General features: G+C 43.7%; 1 protein-coding gene and 1 long non-coding RNA gene across 3 annotated transcripts; both read right to left on the bottom strand.

Moving 5' to 3' along the window:
- Positions 1-802: 802 nt before the first annotated feature.
- LOC126980973 (oplophorus-luciferin 2-monooxygenase non-catalytic subunit-like) lies at positions 803-22,289 on the bottom strand. The gene is made up of 7 exons (XM_050831472.1): positions 22,123-22,289; positions 21,602-21,788; positions 20,873-21,035; positions 16,659-16,822; positions 15,873-16,009; positions 6,605-6,722; positions 803-1,624 (listed from the first exon to the last, which is right to left on the bottom strand). Exons 2-7 carry the CDS (start codon positions 21,779-21,781, stop codon positions 1,397-1,399), a joined length of 990 nt encoding a protein of 329 aa, XP_050687429.1. The 5' UTR covers positions 21,782-21,788; positions 22,123-22,289; the 3' UTR covers positions 803-1,396.
- On the bottom strand, positions 8,639-9,982 carry LOC126980975 (uncharacterized). 2 transcript variants are annotated; one of them, XR_007733687.1, is made up of 3 exons: positions 9,665-9,982; positions 8,940-9,526; positions 8,639-8,781 (listed from the first exon to the last, which is right to left on the bottom strand). It is a non-coding gene; the product is annotated as an uncharacterized LOC126980975 (long non-coding RNA). The 2 variants fall into 2 exon arrangements; XR_007733688.1 differs by having other exon boundaries at positions 8,940-9,548; positions 9,687-9,982.
- Positions 22,290-22,534: the final 245 nt, after the last annotated feature.

Below are 22,534 nucleotides of genomic sequence, written 5' to 3'. Positions count from 1 at the left end.
TCAGTTTTCTCGCCCTCTTCTGACTTCCCCTCCCTCACCTTCCCCCTTCCTTTCGTTCGCTCGCTTTACCTCAAAATTTCTCCTCCACTTCTTACCTGCTCTCCTTCCACTTCCTCCACCACCTCCTCTTCCTCCTCCTCCTTTTCCTCTTTTCTCACTTTCCTCTTCCTCATTTCCCCTGGCATTCCTATTTCCTTACGTTCCTTTTTCTTACCTTCCTCTTCATCCTCACAACCTCTTCCCTTCTTCGTCAATCTCCTTCCATTTCCTTTTGCTCCTCCTCCTCCTCCTCCTCCTCAACCTCTCCTCCGTTCTCTCCTTGTTCTTTTCTATCTATTTTTCTTCCCCTTATTTCTTTTTACCTCTATTTGTCCTCTTTCTCCTTTCTTTTCTTTTATTCTATCCCTTATTTTATTTTCCTTCCTTTCAGCTTCCTTTCCCCTCCCAGCCCTTTCCTTTCCATATCCCTTCCTCCTCCTCCTCCTCCTCCTCCTCCTCCGTCATGTATTTAGCTTCCCTGTTTTTTGCTTTCTCCTCAAGTGAAATTATATCGCGTACTATATTTTTTTCTCTTCGTCTGTTTCACCTTCCCAGTTCTCCTCTATCATTCTGTCTCCAAGGCCGAGTGTGTGTGTGTGTGTGTGTGTGTGTGTGTGTGTGTGTGTGTGTGTGTGTGTGTGTGTGTGTATGTGTGCGATGTTGTTTGTGCTCGTGTGAATGAATGATAAGATAAAGTTTGGGGGTAAATGGTACACTTCCTCGTGGCCTCGGTGCTCATCTTCGTCACATTGTAAACTAATAATCCCGAATCATTATTTTATTGATGGATTGATGGATTTCTCAGTACAAAACTTTAATATATCCTTTAGCAGTTACAATATTTGGCCTTGAGAGGTATTTAAAACGTCTAATATACTCCAGTTTACTCTTCTGTTTCTCTTAACGTTAATCTTTATTACTATCATTAAACCAGTCTGTCCTTCCACACGTCTCAACAACCTTCTAAAAGTAATGAAAACAATTTATCCACTCTTTCTTACGCTTCTATAGCTCTTCATATCCTCCTTTATTTGCTAATATAAAATCAGTCCATCCTTCCACGCTAATCCACAACCTTTTAAATGCAATGAAAACAATTGATCTACTCTATTTTTTTCTACCTTTCAACATTCTCCTTATTTACAGTCTCACTCTACTCTTTCTCTCGTATCAATAACCTTTTAGATGCAATGAAAACAAACGATTTACTCCATCTATTTTTGTACTTTTCAACATTCTCTTTTATTACTATGCTGATCTATTCCCTCTCTCTTTCTTCTACCTCTCCACATTCTCGTTATTGACAATCTCACTCCACTCCTCTACACTCATCCTCAGTCTTCAGTAACTCTCTAACTTAACACGAGGCGAAGAAGTCATCAGGGAGGTCCGCCACGTTCACGCCGTTCACGTCACCGTTCGTGCAGACAGCGTTCTTTAGGTAGGGCTGCAGAGCGGGGTCCTGCGTTATCCACTGCACGCCACATCCACACTCCAGCGGGTTGTTGCTCAGGTCGATGTAGTGTGTGAGAGCCCCGGCGGCGTCTTGGGTCTGTAGGTTCTCCAGCAGGGGTCGGAAGGTGGCCTGAGAGAGAGGGAAGGAGGCGATGAGGTTGAGTCTTAAGGGGGTCGTTTCGAGACGGTTAGATAGAGAGATAGAGGGGGGCATACGGGTATTTTGTCACGCTTCCGGTGATGTCTGAGGCCTGTAGGTGCTCTAGTTGTGGTCTGAAGGTTGCCTGAGAGTGGGAGTCAGAGGGTGAGAAGGTGGAGTAAGGGGAGCGTTCAGAGATGAATAGATAGAGAGGTAGAAGGAGAGATATATGCAGTGTGCCGGGCTCCCTGCGGCGTCTGAGGCCTGTAAGTGCTTTCGTGGTGGTCTGAAGGTGGCCTGAGAGAGTGGGGGTGAGAGGGAGGGAGCGAGGGAACCAAAGAGGAAGGTATAATAATGAAGAAAGCAAGCAAGGACAGATAGAGATAGAGGGGTAGGGATGTGCACCTTGTCTAATGAGAGAGGCGGCAGGTGTTCAGCAGGTGACTGTGAGTAGAAACACAAGGGCGAAGGAAGGTTGAGGGAGCAGGTGAAGGGAGGAACGGTGAGGTGTAGAAAAAACAGCAACAAAAAACGGTATTCTTTTAAGGGAGACTGAAGTGCAATCTTAACTCCGTATTCTTTTAACATTAACGCGAGTGTAGTGAATGTAAGTAACTCCGGTGTAATATATGTAACTCAGTGTTGTTTTTAGAGTACCGGAAGTGTAATAAAGGTAACCGTATTTATCTGAGAGCAACCAAAATATGAGCTGTGTGATTTATTATTTAAAGAGAGGAATGTAGGTGTTATTATAGCAACATCGTATTTTTCTAAGACCAACTAAAGAGTAATCAACGTAACTCAGGCAATCTAAGGTGTAAACTATGTGACTCAGTATTATTCGGAACTTAAGTGTACATATATGTAACTATAATACTTTGAAAACACAACTAACTCGGGTACATTAAGGGGGAGAGAAGGAAGGACAGGGGTGGGTTGGGGTTGTAGTGGGGAAGGGTAGGGAATGAGTGATAAGTGTCAGGGTGGGGAGGAGTGAGAAGGGGGTAGTGGGGAAGGAGAGAACTGCAGGTGAGCCAAAATTCCCACGCCGTCGCCGCCACCCTCATCAACCTTACCTCCTTACCTGTCCGGGGCGGCGCTCAGGTGTGAAGGGGCGGAAATGCACCTAATTTGAGGCCAATTGTGGGAAAGGCAAGCGCACGTGAGTCCTTTACCAGAGGCTCCTGCGGCGACAACGAAGGAGGGAGGAGGGGATTGAGAGAGAGCGAAAAGGAGAGGAGACGGAGGGAAAATGTCAAAGAAAATTGGAGGTGATAAAAGGAGATAAATAGGAAGAGAGAGAGGAGGGAGTTATAAAGTAAAGAAAACGGATAGGAAAGAGAGGGAGGAAGGAAAGAAAGAAGGAAAATGATAAAAATGAAGAAGTAGGAAAGAAAATAAAAGACTAGGATGTAATCAGAGGAAGGGAGGATAAAGACTTGATTTTAATATATATACTTAAAGGAGGAAACACCATCCGACAGTCATGACAAGAATCCGGGAAAGAAAAGAAAAAGGAAAGAAGGAAAAATTATGAAAATGGAAAAAAGTAAGAAAGAAAAAAAAGACGGATATACTCAAAGGAAGGAAGGGAGGAAGGAAGACCTGATTTAAACATATATACTTAAAGAAAAAAAAAACAAGAATCCGGGAAAGAAAAGAAAAAGGAAAGAAGGAAAAATGATGAAAATGAAAAAAAGACGGATATACTCAAAGGAAGGAAGGGAGGAAGGAAGACCTGATTTAAACATATATACTTAAAGAAGAAAACAAGAATCCTAGAAAGAAAAGAGAAAGAATAATTTTTTTTTACGAACATTCCCGAGTTCATATCAAAGGTTCAAGATATTATTACCATTATTATTCATCTTTGCGAGTCTCCTTTATTTTACTTTTTTTTCTTTACTTCCCGCTGTTACCAATACACCACTCCGCTTAGGTCGTTTACTTGGCACTACTGCATTCCATCTCAGTTCCTGTCTGTCTGTCTGTATGTCTGTCTGTCTGTATCTCTTTCTCTTGTCCTGGAAATCTTGTGGAATGCCGTGTGGGTGATAACTTCTGGAAATGGAACGCTCGTATGTCAATCCCGTGTGTGTGTGTGTGTGTGTGTGTGTGTGTGTGTGTGTGTGTGAGGGATGCGAAAGAGAAATTATGAAGATTAAAGGAGGTGAAAAGAGAATGGGAGAGAGAAGAAAAGGAGGAGACAGAGAGAAAGAAGAGGAGAGAATAGTGAAGGAAAGAGGTAGAAGGTGATGATGAAGAAAGAAGAAAGACAAAGGAAAGAGAGAAAGAAGTGAAGAAGTAAATAAACAGAAAAGAAGGAAAAGGCTGATGAGGAAAAGAGGAAAGAGAATATGACCTAATGTGTGGGTATGCATGTGTGTGTGTGTGTGTGTGTGTGTGTGTGTGTGTGTGTGTGTGTGTGTGGTTACCTGGCCCAAGGCTATGATAGGTGTACAGGGCAATGCAGGTGACTTATATATCGGGCGGAGACAAGAAAAATTATGCAACTGAGTCCTGTTATATCACGAAGGAGGAGGAGGAAAGAGATACGGTAAAAGATAGCGGGGAAGTGAAAGGTTAAGACAAGGCGAAGGAGAAGGAAGGATGGAAAGAAGAAAGGAAGGAAGGAAAGAGGGAAGAGGGAGATAAGAGGAGGAGGAAGGAAATATGAAGAAGAATAGTTGGGAAGTAATAGGTTGAGGGAGAAGGAGGAGGAGGAAGAAACGAAGGAGGGAGGGAAAAAGAAAGATAAACGAAGGAAGAAAGAGACACGATAATAACACAGAGAGAAAAGGTTGAGGGGATTAAAGAGAAAGAGGAGGAAAGGTTGAGGTTAGAGAAGGGAAAGAAGGAGGAGGAGGAATTACATAGATAAATAGAATTACATAGAAAATCAGACCACACAGACCCCATGGTCTAGACTAGGTGGTCTGTCCTTAAACCCAAGTGAATCTGCACTAATCAGATGGCTCTAAAACGTTGCTTTTCTACTCTAGTTAATATTAAGTTCAAGGAAGTGACGGTCGAGCTTGTTTTTAAAGGAGTCAATCGTGTTACACTGGACCACTGACGGTGGGAGCTTATTTCATTCTCGCACTACAACGTTGGTGAAGAAAAATTCGGTGCAGTCTGAATTTACTTGTCTACAATTGAGTTTTATGCCATTGTTCCTCGTTCGCAAAGTGTCATCTATCATAAACAATTTTGTTCTGTCTACATTCGTGAAACCATCAAGTATTTTAAAATATTCGATCAGTTTTCCTCGGAGGCGACGTTTCTCAAGAGAGAACATGTTAAGGGTGGAAAGCCTTTCTTCGTAGGATTTGTTGCGCAAGGAAGGGATCATTTTTGTTGCCCGAACTTATTATTTCTTGTTCCAGCTTGAAGGACCTGTCACTTGTCTACGTTAAAGGGCATCTCCCATCTATCCGACCAAGCTGAAATTTTGTGCAAATCCTCTTGGCGGCTTTGCCTGTCTTCGTCAGTGAGAACCGAGTTACCAATCTTTGTGTCGTCTGCAAATTTACTAATGCGATTATTGAGTCCAACATCCACATCGTTGATGTAAATTACGAAGAGCACTGGGCCAAGAACCGAGCCCTGAGGGACGCCACTAGTGACCGGCGCCCCCCCAGGAGGAAGAGGGAGCCTGAGAAAGAGAAGAAAAGAAAGGGGAAAAGAAAGGAAAATTGAGAGGGGGAAAAAGTTGAAGGAGAGGAAAGTGATAGAAGTGGTGGAAAAGGGAAGAAAAGGATAAATTGGAGGAGGAGGAAGAGGGAGCCTGAGAAAGAGGAGGAAGGAATGGGGAAAAAAGGAAAATTGAGAGAGGGAAAAAGTTGAAGGAGAGGATAGTGATAGAAGTGGTGGAAAAGGGAAGAAAAGGATAAATTGGAGGAGGAGGAGGAGGAGGAGGAGGAGGAGGAGGCTAGCATTGGTCTCTCTCCCTTGAACTTTGTCTCTCTTCAACTTTATATTCTGAAATCGGATTCGACGTGCGGGGAAAAAGGTCGATTGTGTCACCGTGCGAGAGAGAGAGAGAGAGAGAGAGAGAGAGAGAGAGAGAGAGAGAGAGAGAGAGAGAGAGAGAGAGAGAGAGAGAGAGAGAGAGAGAAGTTTACAAGAGAATATAATTTTCCTCTACCTTTTTATCGTATGTTTGAAAAAAAAATATATACAAATGTAGTTCAGATTTAAAGCGTTGTTTGAATAGAGATAAATCCTATAGACAAGATACGGTGGCTCGTACAAAAGGAGAGGAAAGAGAAAGAGAATCCGCTAATGAAGGAAAGTATTGTTTTGTTTTCTTCATTATGGGAAATGAAATAGCGCTTAGAAGGGTTAAGATCTATAGAAGGGGAAGAATGTATAGCTAGTTCCGTGGGTCTGGGTAGAGTGTGAGGGTTTGTTGCAAAGGAGAGAAGGCAGGGTTTGAGAGCGTTTGCAAGGGAGAGTAGGGTGTGACCTGATCTGTTGCACATGTTGAGCATTGGGTATGTTGTGGGCAGGGAGGTTAGAGTGTGTGATGATGTGTTGCAAGTTGACAGGTTATAGAGTGTTGCAGGTTGGAAGGATTGTAATGTGTTAGTGTATTAAGAAGAGTTAGTGTGTCTAGGTGTGTTACAGGTAGAACATAATGTGTTTGTGTGTTGCGTGAAGGAATTTTGTTGTGTAAGGTGTGTTGCTGTTTGGAAGAATTGTCAGGTAGGGTGAGTAGGATGTAATGGGGTGTGCGCGTTGGAAGTAGAGTGTGTTAGGAAGGGTTTGAGTGTGTTAGGATGTTAGTGTGTTAGTGTTACAGGTTGAGGGAGAAGGAGGAGGAGGAAGAAACGAAGGAGGGAAGGGAAAAGAGAGATAAAGTAAGGAAGAAAAAAACATGATAATAACACAGAGGAAAGGTTGAGGGGAATTAAAGAGAAAGAGGAGGAAAGGTTGAGGTAAAGGGTGCGTTAGGGTGCGGCTCCTCACCTCGGGGATGTCCGTCATCTGGTTGCCGTTGAGGAACACTCCGGCGGGCAGACTCCCGGAGAAGGCACCGGGGCTGATGTCGCTGATTTGGCAGCCGTCCAGGTACACCACCCACGGCCTACAGGGACACACGCAGGGGTGAATAGAAGGTTTATATAGTGGAGGCTAAAGGAAGTGAGCTTGAGGGAAGTAGAATCTGAAGAGACGAAGTGGGGGCTGTCGGATCGCCAAAATGAATGGTGTGGGGTTTGCTCGTGCAATAGAAGGGGAGAGGAGAGAGGAAGATAATCTGCTAATGAGGGAAAGTATTGTTTTGTTTCGTTTATTATTGAAAGTGGAGTAGCGCTTAAGAGGGTTAAGATCTATAGAAGGGGAAGAATGTACAGCTAGGTCCGTGGGTCTGGGTAGAGTGTGAGGGTTTGTTGCAAAGGTGAGAAGGTATTGGTGGGGCCATAGGTTAATATTTCGGTGGGGCTTGAGTTACGGTTTGGTGGTAGGCTTAGGTTACTGCTATGTTGAATTTCTAAGGATTCATAATTAATTTTCCTGGGCTAGGTTAGTAATAATATCCTCCAGGTCAGTTTAAAAATGGAATGATACACAAATACCTATGACCAAAAGAATTCTAGTGATTTTCCTTCTAAAGATTCAAAACTTTATCCGAAATATGTTATAGAAAAAAAAAATGGCTGTGGCGATACGTACATAGTCAAACATACATACATTCATGAATACATATCCACTTGTACTGGCTGGGTGGAACACTTGGTCTGGTTTTGCGACATATTTTATTTTTACGTCCCATCGCATTGAAATATCTCGCCTCGGCCTTGACAGAATGATTCGGAGGCGCCGCGGAGGAGGAAAAACAGAGCGAGCCGTGCATTGAGTGATCGATGTATTTGGTTATGTGCGCCTTATATTTAGCTTTTCTTCACCCCCCGACCCTCGAATATATTTACCGAAGTGCAAGGCTCCGGCGGGGCGGCGAGGACGTGCGTGCCGGGCGCCTCCGAAATGTGACTTGCAGAAGGACATACAGAGGCGCCGTTACGTTTTGTTCTTACTGTTTCTTTCTTGTCCTGTGTTGTTGAGTCGCGAACCTCCGTCATAACTGCTTTTGCTCTTAATACTAGTCCCGTATTCTCTCGCCTTTCTTCCTTTCATTCAATTACGTTATGTGCTGGTCTTGTTATTTCTTTTGCTTTATGCAGTTGAGACGCGAGCCGCTACTACCTCAACTTCCTTCAATCTTATCCTTATCATCCTACCTCCTCCGACAAAGTCCCTCTTTAGTTTCATCTCCCTACCTGGTTCTCTGTCTGCCTCTATTCCTTGATTTCTGTCTATTTCTCTATCTGGTTATCTGTCCCTACCTGTCTCAATCTCTACCTGTCTACCTGCTTCTCTGTTTTTCTGTATCTCTGTCTCTCTACCTGGTTCTCTGTCCGCCTCTATTCCTTGATTTCTGTCTATTTCTCTATCTGGTTATCTGTCCCTACCTGTCTCAGTCTCTACCTGTCTACCTGCTTCTCTGTTTTTTCTGTATCTCTGTCTCTCTACCTGGTTCTCCCTCTCTAGTTTAATCTTTCTACCTGGTTCTCTGTCTTGCTTCCTACCTGTTTCTCTGTCTGTCTCTCTTGTTCCATTTCTTCACCTGGTTCTTCGTCTGCCTCATCAGCTAACTGTACCACTCACCCCAGCAACCACTCTGTCCTTGCTCTCGTTCAACGCTCGCTGGGTTGCGCCACTACTCACAGACAGACAGACCTGCCCGCTCCCCCGTGCATGCAGTGACCCGTGCACCATCCATCTCAATCCTGTCTAGTTCGCTAAGATTGTGTAAATGCAATCAACCCTCATCGACAGCCATTCCGATCCCCTCCCCTACCCACCTACCCACTCTTCCCCAGGCATTCCATCCCCCACCGCGCTTACTCACCCTTTCCTCTCCCACTCTTCTCGCTTCCCTTGTAACCTCCTAGTGACTCATCTTTCTCCTTCCTCCTACCTACTTACCTACCTACCCGCTTGCCTCTCGCTCTCTCTCCTCTCTCTTCTCTCTCTCACTTGCTCTGACTGACCTCTCCATCCGCTTAAGCTCACACCTACACACCCACAAGAACTAGACGTGATCAGCCAGTACTTAACACATACATACACTCGTATACACACATCTTCTTATGAGGCTAGTGGTCAACTTAAAACTAGAGCAAGGACCAAGGTAACGATTCTGAGGGTGTAACTAATTTAAACCACGAAGACAGACTCCTTTTAGCGTTCTCCTTCACTGTCAAAATACTTAGGTCTGTAATTTTAAACAACATACACACACTTTCTTATGAGGCTTGTGGTCAACTTTAAACTAGAGCAAGGACCAAGGTAACGATTCTGAGGGTGTAACTGATTTAAACCACGAAGACAGACTCCTTTTAGCGTTCTCGTTCATCGTCAAAATACTTAGGTCCTTAATTTTAAACAACGTAATCCTCAGTTCGCATATTTGAAAAGCCTCTCGTCGTAGAAGTTGCTGGGCTTTTCATGGACTGTTTTGTGATCCTAGTGATAGTTTTACATGACAGCTGCGCCATGAACGAGGCAAAAATACCCATTAAAACCTCTTCTCTGTGCCCTTAGAAAATAGTCGTAACTGGAACCCGACGCGTTTTAAAATATGGACCTAACTCTTTTTACCTGTTACTGTCACGCCACTTTCATCACCTCCCCGGTCATGTCTCTGCCTGCGTGAGTGTGTCTGTGGCCTGTCTCTGTCTCTGTCTCGTCATTGAAAAACTTGTATCATCGACCTTTTCTTCGTGCAGTCTAACTCGCCTGGTGACTGCGAGGTGAACTAACTCTCCTCGCCTTTCCCTTGCATTCTTCTTCTCTCTCCTTCATATGGAAAGACCCACCCACCTTCACCTCTTTCTTTCTCTCCCTCAACCTCCCTCTTTCCCTATCGTTTTTCCTCCCCCTTTTCTTCTTGTTTCGTCTTTTCCTTACCCCTTTTTCTTCCTTCATTCTCCTTTCATCTCTTCCTTGTTTTCCATCCACCTTCACCTCTTTCTTTCTCTCCCTCCACCTCCCTCTTTCCTTATCGTTTTTCCTCTTCCTTTTCTTCTTGTTTCGTCTTTTCCTTACCCCTTTTTCTTCCTTCATTCTCCTTTCTTCTTTTTTTCACCCACCTTCACGCTTTTCTCTCTCCTTCCCTATCTTTTTCCTCCTTTTTCTTCATTCCCTTTCCTTCCTTTCCCTACTTCCTTTGTCTCATTCTTTTCCCTTCCTTCATTCCTTCTCTTCCTATTCACTTTTCATATTTTCTGCTACCTCTTAATTACCCTTCTTCTTTCTTCATTCCTCTCCCTCATTTCTCTTTTCATTTTTACTCCCTTTTTCATGTCTTCCTATTCCATACCCTCTTTCCTCACTCTCATCCCCTTCCTCCTCCTCCTCCTTTCTTCCCATTCCCACATTCCTCAGCATCCCACCCCATACCTCCCTATCCTCTCCCGCCACACGTAGATTACTAGTAGTAGCGGTAGTAGACAGAGACCCTCGCTATTGACCGCTAAGTCTACTGGTGTCTGTTCTTCCTATGTATTCCTATGTATTCTTTCTCTCCCTTACGTTCTCCCCCTCCCTCTTCCCCTCCCCCTTCCTCCAGACGCCGCCATCACCCGTTCTGTCTTCATAACACACAAGGCCGGTGCCATAACGGTGTCACTAGACCTGAGAGTCTGGCCGGGCTGTCTCCTCCTCCTTCTCCTCCTCTTCCTCCTTCTCTAACTGCTTCCCTTCATGCATCTCCTCTTCTTTTTTTTTTTTCTTGTTCTTGCTTTTTATTCTTATACTTTTGTTTTTCTTCTTCTGTTTCTCTTTCTCCTTTTTCTCCTACTTCAGTTTTCTCCTTTTCCTCCTCCTTTTTTATTTTGTTCTCGTTTTTATCCTTTTTGCTCCTGTTCTTGTCATTCTTTTCCCTTTATTCTCATTTTTCTTGTTCTTTTCGTCTCTCTTGTTCTCTTCTCGTCTTTCTCCTGCTGTTACTTCTGCCCCTTCTGCTTCTGCTTCTTCCTTCTTCGTCACCTTTCAGCAGTTTTCCAGTTTAGTTTCTCTCCCCTTCACCCACTTTCCTTCCTTCTCTCCTTCTCTCCATTCACCTTGTTTTCTTCTTATCTCTCTGTCTCTCCTTCTCACCTTCGTTTCTTCTCTCTTTCTCAACCTTTCACGTTCTCTCCCATTTCTCCTTCTCTTCCTTCCATCTCCTTTTCTTCTCTCCCTCTCTTTCCTTCTTTCCTTCCTTCTCTTCTTTCCTCGAGCCTCCACGTCCTCTTTCTTATTTATCCTTCACCTCCTTCCTTCCTCTCCTTCACCCACTCTTCTCTCTCTCTCTCTCTCTCTCATCATTATCATCATTATTACCATTATTTTCTATTACATATTATTATTTTTTTCTTTCGTACTTTCTTCAACATTTTCCACCGAGTCTCTTTCTCTTCCTCTTCCTCCCTCTCTCTTTCTCTCCCTCCCTATCTCTCCCTCAACCTTCCCTCCATACCTCCTCTCTCACAAGTCACCTCTCTTTGACCTCTCCTTCCTTTCTCTCTCCTTTTTTTTTCACATCACATCCTCCTTCTCCTCCTCCTCCTCCTCCAAGTCTGTCATTTTCCTCAATCCAACAGAACTCAAAACCTCCTCCTATGACACGCTTAACACATCCTCTCCCTGGTCTGTTATTTGCCAAGACCGACATAGAGGAAGAACACAGTGATTAGACTTGTTCAATTAGAGTATCATTGTCGCTGGTAATGAAAAGATGGAGCGAGGAATGAGCCAGAAGGGTTATAAAGGAAAGGTGGATTGAACATAAGAACGTAAGGACATAAGGGGTTTGCAAGGGGCAGGTAAGGTATGAAAAATTGAGGGAGTGAGACATCAGAGAGAGACAGACAGATAGACAGAGAGGACGATAGACGGGAAAACCTGGCTAGAGATAGAAAAAAAAATGGAAAAGAAGAATTAGATACAGACAGGCAGATTGGGAGACAGAGACACAGATGAAAAGTATCGTTGGGGTAAAATAGAAGGAAAGGACGGATTTAAGAGATAGCTTGATAGACAGGAAGAAAGACGGATAGCCGGATTGTGATAAAGTTAAAAGGGAGTGACGCTTCAGAGAGAGAGATAGACAAGCTGACAGACGGAGAGTTGGATTATGATGAAAAATGAAATAGAGAGAGAGAGACGGACAGATAGACAGATGGATAGACAGGAACACAGAAGCGAATGGTAGATAGGGATCATTAAAAGGGAAAAACACATCAGTAGAGAGATAGACAGATTGAAAGACAGGAAAACAGAAGGAAAGTTGCATTGAGATGAAAAAAGAGGAAATGACACAAGAGAAACAGACATATTGGTAGACAGGAAGATACAAAGACAGACAAAGATGACAGAAGGCAAATGGAAAAGGGAACAGAACAATAACAGGCAACATAAAAAAAAATAGGAAAAAGGAAAAGGAAGGAAGGAAGGACGTTGAAAGGCACGGAAAGAAAAAAAAAAAGAGGAGGAGAAAGGGAAAGGAAGGACGTTTGGAAGGCGAATCAACAAAGGAGGAAATAGGAAAAAAAACGGAGGAAAAAATGAAGGAGAAAAAAAAGAAAACTAACGGTGGGCAGTCAGAGAGAGAGAGAGAGAGAGAGAGAGAGAGAGAGAGAGAGAGAGAGAGCAGACGCACCCTCAGGGGAAGAAAGAGTCCGATGCACCGTTGAGGATAATTTGCACATCAACACATAATAATAACCCTCCTCTTCCTCCTCCTCCTCCTCCTCCTCCTCAACGGAAAAACAATTCAAGCAAAGCGATGCAATACCGACATCGGCAGGAGTTACTTCTCGAATAGAGTTGTTCGCCACTGGAACAGCCTTCCTGCAGAAGTGGTTAGCGCAGAGACCATCAACTCCTTCAAGAAACGCATTGATCGCCACTTTGCTGCAACAGGAGTGAACTGAACGTTCCCAAGAGTAGGTACACAAGTGCTTTAATCCTTCCCTGCAAGCCACTTCTGTGGCAAACGGATTGATTAAATCACTGAACGCAGGCAGCCTAGTAATGAGCCAACAGGCTTTCTGCTGCCTGCTAGTCCATGTTTCCATGTTTCCATGTTTCCTCCTCTTCGTCCTTCTCGCCCTTCTCCTCGACCTTGCCGCGTCCTTGCCACGTACTCCTTCTCCTCCTTCTCCTTCTTCTCTGTCCGTCTGAGGGAGGGTGAAGGTGAAAGGGAGAGAGAGATAGGACGGCCAGCAGGGAGAAAGCTTGGCAAGGACAGAGAGAGGTAGGGAGGGAAGGAGGGAGGGAGAGAGAGGATGAGAGTAAGGGAGGGAGAGTGACAGGATGGAAGTTGAAATGAAGGATAGAAGAAGAGAGAAGGACGGGAAAGGAGGAAGGAAATAAGGAAGGAGGGAGAGAGAGGATGAGAGTAAGGGAGGGAGAGTGACAGGATGGAAGTTGAAATGAAGGAGAGAAGAAGATGGAGGCGGGAAAGGAGGAAGGAAATAAGGAAGGAGGGAGAGAGAGGATGAGAGTAAGGGAGGGAGAGTGACAGGATGGAAGTTGAAATGAAGGAGAGGAGAAGATGGAGGCGGGAAAGGAGGAAGGAAATAAGGAAGGAGGGAGAGAGAGGATGAGAGTAAGGGAGGGAGAGTGACAGGATGGAAGTTGAAATGAAGGATAGAAGAGAGAAGGACGGGAAGAGATGAAGGAAGGAAGGGTTTGGAAAGCTAGAGGAAAAGAGGAGGACGAGGAAAAGATGTTAAAAAGAAGAGAGAAAAGAACTAGACAGCAAATTCATGAAGTGAAAAATGAAGGAACACAAAAATACCAGAACGAGAGAAAAGAATAAGAAAGAAATTGAGGAAAAAGAGGATGATGATGATGATAATGAGAAGAGGGAAGAAGGGAACGAACGAACAACTGTTTGACGGTGACCAAAAAAAAAGTACTGGAGGACAAAAAAGACAAAAAAAAAAACGTCAGTCATCGTCGTCCTCATCGTCATCCCGGGCAGGCAGGTGGACAAACAGACAGGTGAAAGACGCGTAATTACCGGCCACAAAACAGAACATAAAGCCATTGAAACCGAAATTGAAACCGTTCTTCGTAGTGGCGGCAGAAAGGACAGACTAAAAAAAAAAGGGGGGGAGAAAAAAAACAGAAAAGCAATCAGACAGAGCGATGTTAGAATGGAGTTTGTTACGTGTATAGATTTTTGTTTTTGTTTTTGTTAGTGAAAGGACAGACAGACAGACAAAAAATGATAATAGTAATAGTCAGACAGTGAAATACTTCTTGAATAGAGTTTGCCGAGACAGGAAAGAAGAGAAGCAGAAAAGAAAAGAAAAGAGAAGAACAAATAAGAAAAGGAGAGGAGAGTAATAGAAGAGAGAAAGAGAGCAAAGGAAGAGGAGAGGAGATATTGAGAAGAGGAAGAAAGGAAGGAAGAGGAATGAAGAAATAAGAGAGAAGGAGAGGAAACGAGGCGAAAAGAAGAAAAGAGAATGAAAGAACAGGACAAAAAAAAAAGAGAGATGACAAGAAGAGAAGGCTGAAGAGATAAAGAAAGGGAACAAAGGACAATAGAGGAAAGAGAAGAGAAGAGAGAAAAGGAGAGGAGTAGTGAGGAGAGGAGAGGAGACCAGAGGAGAGGAGGGGAGAGAGAAAAGAAAAAAGAGAAGCGAAGGGAAGAGAACACCGACTGACGTGGACGATTGACTTAATGAAACCTGACGTGAAGAGGAAAGGAAAAAGAGAAAAAAAGAATCTGTCTCTCAAACGTCGAAAGAGCTTAATAGTGATTGATTAAGGCATAGACACACCAATTACAGGGAAGGAGGAGAGGGTAGAGACGGAGTGAAGAAAATGTGACGGGGAAGGAGGAGAGGGAAGAGGCGGAGTGAAGAAAAAAATGATAAAGGAGGATGAAAAGAAGTAAAGATAAACTGAAATACAAGAAAATGTAATAAAAACAGAAGAGCATCAAAACATAAAAAAAAGGAAAAAAGAAAAAGAAAGAAATACAGGAAACAAAAAAACATCAGATAAAGTAATATAAAAGAGGATGAAAACTAGTAAAAATAAACTAAAATGCAAGAAAATGTAATAAAAACAGAAGAGCATCAAGACGTAAAAAAGAAAAAAAGTAAAACAGGAAGCAAAGAACACCAGAAATAAAAACAAACAAAGAAAATGGAAAATAAGAGAAAAATGAAAGCATAAATAATAAAAAAAAAGCAAGATTTGAAAGCAGAAAAATATAAATGATACAAAAGCAACGAAACACAAGTGGAAATACGTGAGCGAATAAAAAAATAATATACATAAAAGCAAGAACGAGGGAAAATAAAAGAAAATAAATGCAAGAATACGAAGAGCGAAAAAGGGAAGCGAGACGAAGAACAGAAATATTTCCAGCGCGATATTGATGAAGATAGACAGCAACAGCGACGCCGGGAGAGAGAGAGAGAGAGAGAGAGAGAGAGAGAGAGAGAGAGAGAGAGAGAGAGAGAGAGAGAGAGAGAGAGAGAGAGAGAGAGAGAGAGAGAGAGAGAGAGAGAGAGAGACTGGAAGAAAAAATGGGATGGGATGGGAGGGAGAGGGAAGAGAAAGGATAAAGGAAGGAAGGAAGGAAGGATGGGAGGAAGAGGCAGAGAGGGAGAGAAAAAAAAGTTCGAGTAAGAGAGAGAGAGAGAGAGAGAGAGAGAGAGAGAGAGAGAGAGAGAGAGAGAGAAAAGAAAGAAAGAAAGGAAGGAAGGAGATAATGTAATAGAAGGGAGAAGAAAAAAGGAAGAGAACAAAGAGGAAATTAAAAAAAAACGAAGAAAAGCGAAAGAAAACGAAAGGAGGAAAAAAAATATATAAGAGAGAGAGAGAGAGAGAGAGAGAGAGAGAGAGAGAGAGAGAGAGAGAGAGAGAGAGAGAGAGAGAGAGAGAGAGAGAGAGAGAGAAAGAAAGAAAGAAAGAAAGAAAGAAAGAAAGAAAGAAAGAAAGAAAGAAAGAAAGAAAGGAGAGGAGTGGAAAGGGAAGGAGAGAATAAAATAAAAGAGAAGAGAGAAGAAAAAAAGAAGAGAACAAAGAGGAAATTAAAAAAAAACGAAGAAACAAAATAATGTATTGAAGAGCGAAAGAGCGAGAGAGAAAAAGACAGGTATATTCACAGGCAACCAAGGACCCAGACAGCCAGGTGCCCAGACCGGTGTTGTGCATGACTCACTCGGAGGTGGAGGCTGAGAGGCTGCCGTCGGGGAGGGCGGTGAGGGGGTTGTCGTGCAGGTCGAGGCGGGAGAGGCGGGGCAGATCGGCCACGGCGCCTGACTCTATCGTGCTCACCTGCCCGTTAGACACGGTCACCTGGGAAAGGGACGCACAGGTGATAGGTAACAGCCAGGTAACAGGTAACACTCAGGTAACACTTAAGTAACAGCCACCACGAGAAACTGAAATAATGGATCGTATTTTTTTATTTATTTTATCTTATTATTTTACTTATTTGTTGACTGATTCGTATACTTATTTACGCACCTGCTTATTTGTTTGTTATAATTTTTACATTAAGAATAAGAAGGAAAAAAAAATTGTTCGTTAAAATTAGATTTGTTGAAGGCGAATAATAGACGAAGGAGGATTATGTTTTGGAGAATAGAAGTAAATTTTTTGAGTATACAAATGATAATGAGAGAGAGAGAGAGAGAGAGAGAGAGAGAGAGAGAGAGAGAGAGAGAGAGAGAGAGAGAGAGAGAGAGAGAGAGAGAGAGAGAACAAAGAACAATAACACCGGAAAGATGAATTTTACTGTGTATTAAAAAGAACTATATAAACTTTTTCCGATGTTTTAATCAGAGCGAAATATTACCTGTCATGTTTCAACTTTTAATTAACACACCTGTTGGACTGAAGTGCGTGAGTGTAACAGTTGCATAAATAATAACTATGCTAATAACTCTATAACTCTGTAAATCACCATAACAGACTTAGATTAGAATGTCATGAATCTACCCACCTGTGTCAAGTTGGGAGCGGGGCCGACGTGCGTGAGGGTGTCGATGAGGGTGTAAGTGATCTCCAACTTGTAGATAGACGTTAGGCTGCCCACCGACTCGAAAGGATACGCGGTGAGCTTGTTAGCGTCGGCGATGGTCAGCTCCAGTATGGCGCCCTCGTTACCTGGATAGGGCAGGGAGTGTGTAGGTAAGGTTAGGGAGGGTGAGGGAGGGAAAGGGAAGGCAAGCGGACAGGTGAGGGAGGGAAAGGTAAGGCAAGCGGACAGGTGAGGGAGGGAAAGGTAAGCTAAACGGGCAGGTGAGGGAGGGAAAGGTAAGGCAGACGGACAGGTGAGGGAGGGAAAGGTAAGGCAGACGGACAGATGAGGGAGGGAAAGGTAAGCTAAACGGACAGGTGAGGGAGGGAAAGGTAAGCTAAACGGACAGGTGAGGGAAGGGAAAGGTAAGGGAAACAAAGACGAAGGTGTAGTCGTGTTTGTGTTTTGTGTGGTGCCGTGTTGACCTAGATCTGTCGCAGCTGTTTGACCCGTCCGCTGCGTATGGCACGGATTTGGCTTTCAGTGGTAGCCTAGTAACACATAGCCCCAGGTCTTTCTCTGCCTCTGTGGTGGATAGTGGAGTGTTTCCCATGTGGTATTCGTGTGCCGGATATTCCCTCCCAAGATGCAGGACTTTACATTTTTCTTCATTGAATTGTAGCAGACACTTTTTGCTCCCCTCCTGTATCTTGGTGAGGTCTTACTGTAGGAAATCCGCAGTAAAGAGGTTAAAAAGGAGGCTGAATAGATGTAAAGGTGAATTTTAATGATCACCATGAAGTGCAGTATGAGGTGTGGAGGGGAGGGCAGGTGACGGAGGGAAAGGGAAGGCAAACATAAAAAGTTTAATGACGCTGGAAAGGCAAGATTATGGTGAAAAAAGTTGTGGGAGGTAAACAGTTAGGCCATTCCCTTTTAGCTGAGAACGTAGCTGTGATTATGTTGTTTGCTGTGTCATGTCCTAAATCCGTCGCAGGTGTGTTTAAAAAGAAGGTTAAAAGGTGGACAGGTAAATTTTGTTGATGAAAATGAAGGTGAATGAGGAAATAGGAAGGTGATATGTGGTGATATATGTGGTGGATAATTGTAAAGGTGAATATGAAGTGCAAAAAAAAATATTACCATTATTTATTTATTTATTTATTTATGTTATTAGTGTAGGTGTTTGAAGTGAATATTAAATAGGTGGAGAGGTAAATTTTGTTGGTGAATATGAAGGTAAACGAGGTAATAGGAAGGTGATATGAGGTGGAATATGTGGCGGATAATTTTAATGATGAAGTGCAAAAATATTATCGTTATTTATGTATTTATTCATCAACTCATTTATTTATTTATTTTACTCCTGTAGGTGTTTTCCAAGGAGGTTAAAAAGGTGAAAAGGTAAATTTGAATGATAAATGCGAAGTGATATATAAGATGGAGTATAAGGTGGATAATTTTAATGGTGGATATGAAGTGCAAAAAAAAAAAAATACCATCAATCACTTATTAGTGTATTTATTCATTTTACTATGGTAGCAAAGTGGTATGATGCGCGTGGTTCAAGGAAGGAAGAATTTCACGTATCCTTGCTTTAAAACGACTCTGTGTATTTATTTATTTTACTATGGTAGCAAAGTGGTATGATGCGCGTGGTTCAAGGAAGGAAGAATTTCACGTATCCTTGCTTTGAAACGACTCTGTGTATTTATTTATTTTACTATGGTAGCAAAGTGGTATGATGCGCGTGGTTCAAGGAAGGAAGAATTTCACGGATCTCTGCTTTAAAACGACTCTGTGTATTTATTTATTTTACTATGGTAGCAAAGTGTTATGCTGCGCGTGGTTCAAGGAAGGAAGAATTTCACGAATCTCTGCTTTAAAACGACTCCGTGCAATATCATGTTGAACCCTCGCATTATTGAATCTAAAAACGATGATGGATGAGAGACAGGCTGCGTCGTGACCTCTGTATTACGAAGATGAATTGCGGAGTGGAGGTGGAGGAGAAGAGAGAAAAAAAGGTGGATATTATAAAAAGGAGAATATATAAGAAGATAGTGGGAGAGAAGAGAGGAATAGGAAAAAGAAAGAGAAGGAGAGAGGAGAGAAAGCAGGAAGGGAAGAGAAAGGAGAGAATATAAATAGATAGAGAGAGAGAGAGAGAGAGAGAGAGAGAGAGAGAGAGAGAGAGAGAGAGAGAGAGAGAGAGAGAGAGAGAGAGAGAGAGAGAGAGAGAGAGAGAGAGAGAGAGAGAGATATAGTTACAATGCAAAGAATATATATTTTTTTCGTAAGCAGGGAAGGGAAGAGAAAAGGGAAAGAGATACAGAAACAGAGAGAGAGAGAGAGAGAGAGAGAGAGAGAGAGAGAGAGAGAGAGAGAGAGAGAGAGAGAGAGAGAGAGAGAGAGAGAGAGAGAGTATAGTTACAGTGCATAGGATATATATTTTTTTTTCGTATCAACCGCAGTGATACATTTTATAACATTTTAGCCCACACAACAGACGATCTAAAACTCTACCCAGGAGAGAGAACATTTTTTTCATATCAATCACTTACAGACACACAAGGCAGGCAAGTAAGTAGGGAGGAGACAGACAGAGAAACAGTTCCAGCAAAGATCCAATTCAAGGCAACATCGCTTTTTCAACACATCAGCAAAAAGATGGAGAGAGAGAGAGAGAGAGAGAGAGAGAGAGAGAGAGAGAGAGAGAGAGAGAGAGAGAGAGAGAGAGAGAGAGAGAGAGAGAGAGAGAGAGAGAGAGAGAGAGAGAGAGAGAGAGAGAGAGAGAGAGAGAGAAAGGTAATATTTAAACAGTAATGCACTTTAAACTTAACCTAACTACCCCCAATATAAATCCCTTCTGTATGGCCTCGGAAAATTCGTATATGCTTCCTCAGTAAAGACACTTATTATCTAACATATTGAAGCTTTCCTGTATTGATTTTTTTTTATATGCGTTGATGCGGAATAGAAGAAGAGACTGAGAAGGAGGGAGGGAGAGAGAGAGAGAGAGAGAGAGAGAGAGAGAGAGAGAGAGAGAGAGAGAGAGAGATAGAGAGAGAGAGAGAGAGAGAGAGAGAGAGAGAGAGAGAGAGAGAGAGGAGAGAGAGAGAGAGAGAGAGAGAGAGAGAGAGAGAGAGAGAGAGAGAGAGAGAGAGAGAGAGAGAGAGAGAGAGAGAGAGGGGTAAGGTAGGGAAGGGCGTGAAGTCAGCCGTCAGAGGAGGTGGATTGATGGGGGGAACAGCCTTTGCCGCCGCCCTGTTTACCATCTCGCCGTGTGTTGAGCCACCCCAAACACGTGTCGAGGCGCCCACCATACACGGAACGACAAGGCCCCCGTGTAAGGTCAGGCTACGGGGGGAGGGAAGGAAAGAGGAGGAGGGAAAGAGGGAGGGTCGAACACAGGAGCGGCGCTGACGGGAATAAAATGTAAAGTGTTGAAATGTGAGATGTGATATTTTTGTGACATGCACGAAAGAATAAAAGAGAGAGAGAGAAGGAAGGAAAGAGAGGCAGAAGGACGTACAGAGAGGCAGAAACAGAGGCACAAACAAAAGCTGACAAATAAGTAAACAGAGAAACAGATACTCAGCTATTTCAAGTTACCCAGAGAGAGAATGAAGAAGAGAGAAACTTAGGCAAACAATAGGAAACAAACAGAAACAGAGGAACAGACAGTCAACAATTTTAGCATACCCTTAACGGCTGTCAGGTAAGATAGACAGACAAACAGAGAGAGAGACACACACACAACCAAAACCATCAACAGAAACAGCTATCAATTCAAGTCTACCCATAAAGACTACTGCGGACAGACAGACAAACAAAGAGAGAGAGAGAGAGAGAGAGAGAGAGAGAGAGAGAGAGAGAGAGAGAGAGAGAGAGAGAGAGAGAGAGAGAGAGAGAGAGAGAGAGACTCACCCACCCACACACACAAAAGGAGCTATCAACATAAACACTCAGCAGACAGACAGACAGACGGACAGACAAACATCCACACACACAACCTTTAACCAGCAAAAGAAAGTCAAGCGTCAGTCTACCCGTTAAAGTTGCTACAAAAGAGCGACACAAGCGAAGATAGACAAACAGCAAGAGTCAAAGTTTAGTGTACCCGATAAGGCCGCCACAGATAGACAGACACACACACAGCTTGAACCAGAATGTCAGTCAAGTTTAGTGTATACCCGTAAATGCCGCGGCGTCGACGCTCTCGATGTCCGTCTGGCCGAACCACACGAACATGAAGGTGGTGGTGCCGAAGACGTTGGCGGGGATCTTCTCGAGGGTGCAGCGGCCCTCTAGTTTCACGATCTGGAAGAACTGGAACTCGGAGTCCGGCATGTCCGTCTGCGGGGGGGAAGGAAGTGATGGGAAGGTTGAAGAGGGCATGAAGGTAATGGGGAGTTGGGAGGGCCGAATAACAGGCAGAGACGTGATAGGTACAGAGAACATGGAGATAAAGAGGGAGGAGAGGAGCGAAGAACAGGGACATGGAGGGTAAAGAGGGCGTGGAGATAAACAGGGAGGAGGTGAGCGAAGAACACGGACGTGGAGATAAAAACATACAGGTGATTGAAGGGTAAAGACGACGAGGAGGTAACAGGGAGGCTGGGGGAGCGAAGAGCAGACAGAGCGACGTGGAGGTTAAAGAGGACGTGGAGATCAGAGGGAGGCTGGTTGGAGCGAAGAGCAGACAGGGACGTGAATGGATGGGTAGGTGAGATTATGAGTAAGGGATGGAGGAGATGCAAGGGAATGAAGGTGAGATTATGAGGAAGATATTTAGTAGTAGGAGGAGAAGGAGGAGGAGGAAGGGCAGGATAAGCGATGAACAGGCAGGAACGTAGATATAATCAGCACTTTTTTTTTACCTGTCTCTCCTGTCTGTCCTTTCCCCTCATCAATCCACTCACCGAAAAGGCATTCAGCAGCTGGCCAGAGTTTGTCACGGAGCTGCATTCCATGGTCCTGCCCGGCATCTCCTCGCGGCATGTGCATGGGGAGATTGCCGAGGATGAGGGACACTCCGCCCGCACGCCCGCAACGCCGATACACGCCAGCGCCGCCACCACCAGCACCCACTTGGTCGTCATGCTTGCTCTGTGGGTATGAAGGGAGGATGGTGGTGGCGAGGGTTGCTTGTATGATGATAAAGGTGTTCAAAAGATACGGTAAAGATATAACCAGCAAGAAAAATAATGTAAAAGAGTGTTGAGTGTCGAAGTTGAATAGATTTAAGGCAAAGTTTACTAAGGTTGCTTGGTGAAAGAGATGCCAAGAAAAAACCCTCTTCTTTAGATCGTGAATAAAGAACTCATGAAGAAGGGTACGAGAGATTTAGTAAATGCCCACAACTCCTACGAAAGCCTTGTCAAATATGTGTTCTTGGGTGGCGATTTGTCTTGTAATGCGACCATAAGACAGCCATACTTACGAGGAGGGAGTACACAGCTGAAGGGCCAAGAAACAGGGGCGTGTGTTGTGGTACAGGGCAGAGCGCGTGTTTATATTAGCCAGCTGACGCGATAGGGTGTCACGTACCCCTGGGAAAACTTGTGTTGATACCCGCTGTCACCGTGTCTGACGACCCTTTCCCCTCCGTCCTTTCCTCCTCTACCTTCTCTTATCTCTCTCCGCTTCGTCCTCGTCCAGTTTCTTATCTCTTTTTACTTTGTCTCATTGTTTTTTTTTCCTCTGCTTAACCCTGCGTTGTCAGGCCGGGGTTTTGGAATATCGTTAGTACTCTGGGGTATTTGAACACCCCTCCCCTAAGAAATAATGTACCGTTGATACTATTTCCAGTATATGCATATATTCGATTTCAAACATTACTTCAGTCACTAACG

Source organism: Eriocheir sinensis, chromosome 46 (assembly GCF_024679095.1).
Source record: "Eriocheir sinensis breed Jianghai 21 chromosome 46, ASM2467909v1, whole genome shotgun sequence".
Lineage (NCBI taxonomy): Eukaryota > Metazoa > Arthropoda > Malacostraca > Decapoda > Varunidae > Eriocheir > Eriocheir sinensis.
The sequence above is the reverse complement of the archived record's forward strand: the minus strand, read 5'-3'. Positions and strand labels throughout refer to the sequence as shown.

Bases quoted from the DNA above. Each gene is read 5' to 3' on its own strand.
- LOC126980973 (XM_050831472.1), bottom strand. From the start codon at position 21,781: ATGACGACCAAGTGGGTGCTGGTGGTGGCGGCGCTGGCGTGTATCGGC. The intron at 16,010-16,658 runs GTGGGTAGATTC...TCCCTTTCCCAG, and splicing joins CCGCTCCCAACTTGACACAG to GTGACCGTGTCTAACGGGCA. The intron at 1,625-6,604 runs GTGAGGAGCCGC...CCTCTCTCTCAG, and splicing joins AGATGACGGACATCCCCGAG to GCCACCTTCCGACCCCTGCT.